Source organism: Henckelia pumila, chromosome 4, assembly GCF_033568475.1.
Source record: "Henckelia pumila isolate YLH828 chromosome 4, ASM3356847v2, whole genome shotgun sequence".
NCBI lineage: Eukaryota > Viridiplantae > Streptophyta > Magnoliopsida > Lamiales > Gesneriaceae > Henckelia > Henckelia pumila.
In genome coordinates this window covers 89,504,946-89,512,456 of record NC_133123.1, presented here as the reverse complement: position 1 = coordinate 89,512,456, position 7,511 = coordinate 89,504,946, and the positions used below count along the sequence as shown (strand labels likewise).

Sequence of the window (7,511 nt, the reverse complement as noted above, 5' to 3'; positions counted from 1 at the left end):
GAAAAAAGTGATCATATGGTGCTTCGTTTGTTGAAGAATGTATGTGCATATTTAAATTACAAGAATTATTGACAAAAAGTATACCAAAAAAAAAATTATAATCAGAAATTGACGGCGGAATTTGTCAAAACTCAAAACTGTAATAAGACGTGCATGACAATATTATTTTTCAGTTATTCTGTACAAAAAATTTTCCCCCTCCAACACCGCTGAATCTCTGCAGAACTTTTTCCATTAATGGCTTCCAAAATTCTTCTGCTCCCTCCGATTATATCACTAATCTCCTCCATTCTCTTTGATTCCTCGAAATCAGGTACTAATCTGCATGCTTTCATTTTACTAATCAAGATTTCTAAGTGAAAATATATATGAATGATTGTTTGAAAATTAAATGTCTCTGTTCCTTGCAGATAATTCACCAATGCCCCTTTTTGCTTTCAGTTGGCTGAATAATAGCGACATGTACATGGCGGGTGACACTGCGACTATAAGAGTGATAGTTCTTGGAAAATATGATAGTGGAAAGTACGAGTTTCCGTTCAATCCGAACATCACGGTGAATGATAAGAATGGCAACAGCAGTTACATTTCCGGCGTTTCTTTGGATTTTGGTGGTGAATTCGAGGATTGGAAGATTTCTTTTACTCCTATTATGGTGGGTTCATTCAATGTGCTGATTACTGATCATCGTTTTCGGGTGTTGGATTCTTCTTTGCACTTCGGCGTTACTCCAGGTTTTTTTTTTAAATTTTTCCCATTAATTTTCCATTTTGTATCAGCAATATAATTTCCTACGCATGCTTTAAACTTGAAGGTAGAATGTATCCAGCCTCAGGAATTTTGTCTTGGAAGGATGGAGTAGACGAGTTTATAGCTGGAACTAAGGCTGAGGTGTTGATCCTTCCAAAAGATGCATTTGGAAATAATGTATCTTCATCTAGTGAAGGGCCCATCACTTTCAACTTCACTTTGTTTGCGTCGACCAACTCAGGACTTCCCGCAGATGTGCTTAATGTAACCAACAAAGGGTGGAATCATCAAGGCTATATCAGTATCGAGTTTGTTGCAGCCACAGCTGGAAGCCTCCTACTTCATCTAGAGGTCGAAAAACAGGTGTTGGAGGGCTCTCCATTGGCATTCACGGTCAATCCAGGTTATTAACATGTTTTTCAATCTAATAATGTGAGGTGATTACCAAAATTGCTCTTTCAAATTCATTTTATTTGGATTGGCCTAGATTTTTTGACTCCATGATGATACAACTGTTACAGGAATACTGGATATTCACAGCTGTGTGGGTAAATGGAACGTTGAAACGAATTCATTTCAATTATTTTCAAAGATGGAAGCTTTCATACACCAGTATGATCAATATGCAAACTTAGTATCAGGATTATATGAATTTGATGTTGAAGTTATTGAGAAGGGAACAAATTTGTCTATGCCCATTGCTGATTTGCTCTTCAAAGAAATTGAGCCAGGCATTAAATCGTTCTCCTTCAGCTTAGAGGAGCCAGGAAACTTCACACTCGTGATAACTGACAAGGAGCACAGTACACTCATCTTCAATATGCCCTATGACTTCAGTGTGTATATAGGTGTTACAGCCCACTACTTTTAAGTTCTCTTCCTTTAGTTTTCATTTTCTTGTTTATCCTAATGCTCGACCGCGGCAGGCTATTGTGATGGGATGAACAGCATTGTCAATGGATCAGGTTTAAATGATTCTGTTGCTGGTGATACAGCAAAGTTCTCTGTTTTCTTGAAGGATGCTTATTTATATCCTTCCCCAGTTGAAGTGGAAAGCCTTCAAGTTCGAATTGTGCATGAATTTGATTATTCCCAGATTTTACATCCAAGCATTCTAATAAGGGAGATTTCCAATGGTAGAATTCATGATGATTTAGTTTAAACGGTTACATTTTTCATTAGCTTTACCGGAAACATAATTTGATCTGCTACAGGAAGCATGTCCTATGGAACACCAAATAACGGAGATTTCGATCTTATGCAGGTTGCAAATGCAACAGTCAACAATGTAGGTGATTTACAATATTTATTTCTTGAGATAGTATGCTACAGAGCAAGGAATGTTAAACATGGAGTTTTTTATGCAGCTTTCTGGAAACCAAATTCCCAAGGCTAGTGTTTTTGATGTTATTTACAGGCCCGAAAAAAGTGGTATCTACGAAATCAGTGTATTTTGTGGAAATATCCAATTAAATGATGGGCATCCGTTTAGAAAGGAAGTAAGTGCAGGTATATTTAGATTTTGCACTGCATTCTTAGCAAGATATGGTGCTGTATATGCAGATTCTTGATGCGTCTTTGTTCGGTTCTGCAGGAGTGGTTAACATGTCGTTATCAGAAGTAGTAAAATGCTCAACAAAAGTACCTAAACTGGTTAATAACGAAGTAGTTGTACAACTCAAGGATTCATACTACAATCATGTACAATCAAAACAGGCGAGGTTGAAACTAGAGATTGTTTCAATCGAAAAATCTTCCATTATGACATGGAACTTCTCAGATAATAATGATGGAACTTATACCGCTAGTTACCAGGCAAAAGAAGTTGGCACTTATGAGATTTGTGCTTCGTATGACGGAGTACATTTCATGCCTAGCCCTTTTGGGGTGAATGTTTACAACAGTAAGTTCTGTCAAATGTAACATCCATGAATTTTAATTTTCTTACTAGGCATGATATCTTGTGTCTTTCAGGTGAATATTTCCCCAAAGTTTATAATGATACAATTTCTTTGTGGGAGGATGAATCGATTGCTTTCAACGTCCTTGAAAACGATTATTTTGCTGGTGGTCATGCAGGCATTTTCGAGTACACAAAGGTAAGTCCCTTAAACTTCACAAGTTGCTGACAAGTAAACTGTGGAAGGTTGTTTCTTTCAAAATGCACATGATATATGTATAATATATGCAGCCATATCATGGTTCGCTTCTGCAGTATGGGCACCTCTTTAGATACACACCATATAAGCGATTTCATGGGAATGACTCTTTCTTGTACACGATAGCCGATGTTAATGGTAATCTTGCTTCTGGAGCGGTGAACTTATTTGTCCTCTGCGTGCCACCTCAGTTGGTTTCTATTCCAATGAACTTGCAAGCTACAGAAGACGTTGTTAGTCCCAGGTTTGGGTAAGGTGACACTTTTACTTCATCTACATCCCCGAAACCGAGGTTCAATTCATAACAGAATAATGTCTGTCTTGTTCTTTATGCAGTGGTTTCCCTGGATTTGAGATTATCTACTCTGATTTGTCCGAAAACATAACGGTTAAACTCAGTGCCCAGAATGGGATTGTGTTGTTATCTCCTATGCCAATGCTGTTTCAACCAAAATTCTATGAATTTTCCATCCAAAGAGGCGCTGGAAATGCTAATGGACTTACTTTGATAGGCTGTCTCGATTCAATCAATTTGGCTCTCCGGTCCATCAATTATTTCGGGTATGCCTGTTAATAGTACACCCATCCTAAACCACCTAACACTTGTTTTTTTAACTGTTTTCCGTCCCTTCCGTTGACTCGTTCTTATTGTGTTACTCATGTGTTAGCAAAGAAAACTTTTATGGTGCCGATGTTATCCGCATTTCTACGACAAACAAGAATGGGGAGAACACTATAGACGTTCCCATCTATGTACAGCCTATCAACGATCCGCCTGTCATAAACATACCTTCATATCTTGTCTTGGATGAGAAGAGTGATGGAATACTAATCTTTGGTGGACAAAATGGCAAGTTGGACTTTGTTACTGATCCAGATATTGTATATTTTCCGGGTAACAGCATGGACAACCGAACTCACACTGTTTCAAGATGTTATAATGTTCAGATACGAGAACCTGATTTCCGGTTAATGTAATGATGATGTTCAGGGAACAGGTCTCATTTTCTGCTCCTGTCTTCGGTAGAAGTGAGTTCTGGGTTCCTGTCAACCAGCCTTCCTGCCGAACTAATCGGTTCAACAGAAATAAAACTGAAAACTGGTAGTCATCAGTGGCAACCACTGCAAACATTTGTCACCATATCTAAGCATTTCCTGGTAAAGGCAAAAGCTATCAGATTTCGTGGTTCAATTGAAGAACTCAACAGTATAATGGAACAACTAATGTTTCATGTATGTCTTGCAGGACCCTTCTCTGTACATACTGTGTCTTATATCTAAACTCGACGAATTTCATCTTAGATTTTGTGTATTTCAGGAAGGCAAGCATGGTGCTGTCTTGACAGTGACAGTAAATGATCTGGGAAACCACGGATGCTACCCGAATTGCAATGAAATGATGACGTCATCTCTTTTTGTTCAGTCTAATATGAATCTGATCAGGAAAAGGCCAATGAGTTCCTTTGCAGCACATAGTAAGTTGTAAAATTTTAACATGATCATTATTCTATGCATTCTTAACAAATTTTTGATCATCATAGCACAGATGATGTTCAAAATTTTGTTAAGAATGCATAGGTTATTCACTTGTCTCAATCTGCTACTGTGTTGTAGCTTTTGGAGCAGTTATCGTGATCGAATCCATTTCAGTGCTTTGTTTGGGTTTGATGCTTCTGCTTTTCATATGCAAATGTGCGGTTATTCTTCTCCGAGAAAAGAAGAGACATAAAGCTCAGCATATTGAGCTCTCCAAAATCCAAGATTCATCCAAACAAGCTGTAAGTTGGCTTTTATATGTAGTTTTCATTATTTACTGTTTTGGACGCACTGGATTTATATCACCTGTAGAATATTCTCTATTAACTTTTTGTGAATAAACATTAACTTGATAACAATATAATAAGCTTATTAATCCAACTTCGTCTATTGTTTACTTGCAAAAAAAATCAAATATCTCAAATCTCAAGGCCCGTCATTCAACCCTAATTCATGGTATTAGACATCCTTAATTACACAAGGGATAAAATAGCCTAACCCATATTTGTGGAAAAAAATACCTATAAATCCTAATCTACCCTTCTTCAATTATTTTGTTTCCCTCCCAATTTCTTTCCGTCTCTCTCTTTTTTATAACTCAATTTATCAATTTTATTATTTTTGAAAAAATACATATTTTTATACTTAATAATTTTGATAAATAAAATGCCTCCGTGTGAATCAATAATAATTTAGTTCAAAAATAACTCGATCCAAATTATATGAATACAAAATTAAGCATAAGATTGTATCATAAGTGGAGGGTAAAACTGACTTTCATCCATCAATCATTATTTCAATCCCAAAATGTTGCTCAAACTTATGTAGTGTAATACAGACGTTTTGGTCACTATCATAAAGTTTTGTTAAAACATCCATTTTAAAAAAACACTTAAAAGTTCTTAAAACTAGAATTTCTAACTTTTTCGAGCTTTCGCTTCTCTATTAACTTTTTGTGAATAGACATTTAGGATAAGTTACTCTTTTCATTTCATCCCAATTATTTGGGTCCAAAATCGTTTTGGCCGCTGTCCCTGTTTTTTTTAAAAAAAAAACACATGCCAAAATGTTGCTTAAACTTATGTAGTGTAATACAGACGTTTTGGTCACTATCATAAAATTTTGTTAAAACATCCATTTTAAAAAAACACTTAAAAGAGTACTTTCTTAAAACTAGAATTTCTAACTTTTTCGATTTTTTGCTTCTAAATATTTAAAAATTTAAATAAAAGCATTTTATTAACATTTATCCAAACATCAAAATCGTTTATGTTTTTTAAAATAAAAGTTCTTAAAAAAATAAACTTATTTAATTTAACGTTTTTGTAACCTCTCAACTTCTGTATCCAAACTGGTAACCACTGTTAAAAACTACATGAAAAAGAACCAAAATAAGCTCGTTCCCAAACAATGGGGATGAAAAAAATATCATTATCATGTCAAGGGAAGTATTGAATTTTGGGAAGCAACCGCAAGTATCTTTTTCGATTAATGGTAAATGTTCTTAAAACGTGTTAAATGTATAACCCTTTTCTTCTGTTTTATTTGCTACACTATATGTATATATATTGATTTGACAGAAGGCCGTTGACTTAACTGGGAATGAGAAATTATCTACGAAGATTTCTGCTCAGTCTCTAGGTGATCGTCAAGAAGAAACCCAGCCATTGAATCCTAATTGAGCCTTGTACTACCACCGAGGACGGATTTTTATTTTTATTATTTGTATATAATACCTTACTTTTTTAATTTTAATATATATATATACTAGAAACAATGCAGAGAAAATAAACGTTGATGTAATTAGAATTCTAAACAAAATTAGTTAACTCTACAAAATTATGATGACAATTGTATTGTAATTTGGACAATATTCGTGTGAAATATTACTCATATGTAATTAATTTTGAAATAATCATATTTGTTTAATTACTTTTTTAAAAAATAGACTAAATTTTTTATCATGTCTTTTTTCATCACATCATTTTCTTTTGTTATTTATCTTACTCTCACAATAATTTTTTTTGAATCAACGATCTGCATTTTTAAAAAAAAAACAATGGTGACTTTCTCCACTACTTTCTTTGATGTAGAGTGACTTTCATTGCTATTGGGATGTTTCTACTCCTTTGTCACCTTTGATTTCTGAGACACATGTAGTTGATAACATATATTATTATAACGATCTACTAAAAAAACATTGATTAAATATTTTCATTTGTTAATGTATAATAATAACTAGGAAAAAATGCACATGTCTTGCGTGTGTAAAAGAGAAGTTAATTTATTTTTTCAAAAGCAAACATGGAGTGAGTGAAAGGTTTTTAGTGGATAGTTGATAGGAAAGGATAAATATGGAATAAATAAATTTGATTTCCTCAAAATAGTTACTATAGGAGACACATCTTTTATATAGTAGTATAGATAATATTTTTTAGCAATAAATCATCTTTTTACTAACGGTTATGACACATAGTTTAATATCTCATAACTCCTAAGTATATTGAGCATTGATATTTTTCAATTTAAATAATTTTTTTATCTTCCTCCATTATCTTCAATGATAATATATTTGATTTTCTTAATTTTTATATATCTTCTCGGGATAACTTGTGTATCCTTATTTTGAGAAAAATTCATTGCATGTATAAAGTTTAAATAGTACATATATGTAGCGAGCCACACCGGAATCACCTACTAAATCAAATACTAAGAATGAAATTAAATCTTAATTAATAATAATCAGATAATTCAGCGGAAACTTGAATACATCAAACCAAAATTTAAAACATCAGTTAAAGTATTGGGTAAGGTACAATCATATCGAATAAATCTATCAAATACAATTCTCAAATAAAACAAACAAACCAATTAACCGACAACTCAATGGTGCTGCTGCTCCTCGCCTCGGGGTTCACTCTTGCATGCGTCATCCAACCTGAGGCCTGCCCCACAGAATGAGACGTCAAGATGAAAATAAGGACGTGAGCGCTAACATCCAATACAATAAATACGAGTATACAAACATATATATGTATGCATATGACATGAACTACGTAACTGCAT

The 7,511-nt window shown here is 34.1% G+C and overlaps 1 protein-coding gene across 1 annotated transcript; it reads left to right on the top strand.

Moving 5' to 3' along the window:
- Positions 1-596: 596 nt before the first annotated feature.
- Positions 597-6,127, top strand: LOC140861395 (protein GAMETE EXPRESSED 2). The gene is made up of 15 exons (XM_073264417.1): positions 597-734; positions 815-1,153; positions 1,272-1,598; positions 1,677-1,886; positions 1,965-2,038; positions 2,118-2,259; positions 2,345-2,653; positions 2,725-2,849; positions 2,942-3,159; positions 3,246-3,470; positions 3,578-3,804; positions 3,901-4,142; positions 4,228-4,384; positions 4,524-4,687; positions 6,026-6,127. The coding sequence occupies exons 1-15, from the start codon at positions 653-655 to the stop codon at positions 6,125-6,127; spliced, it is 2,943 nt and encodes a 980-aa protein (XP_073120518.1). The 5' UTR covers positions 597-652.
- Positions 6,128-7,511: the final 1,384 nt, after the last annotated feature.

Coding starts and splice junctions, on each gene's coding strand:
- LOC140861395 (XM_073264417.1), top strand. CDS start 653: ATGGTGGGTTCATTCAATGTGCTGATTACTGATCATCGTTTTCGGGTG. Junction 735..814: donor GCACTTCGGCGTTACTCCAG/GTTTTTTTTTTA, acceptor TTAAACTTGAAG/GTAGAATGTATCCAGCCTCA. Junction 1,154..1,271: donor GGCATTCACGGTCAATCCAG/GTTATTAACATG, acceptor CAACTGTTACAG/GAATACTGGATATTCACAGC.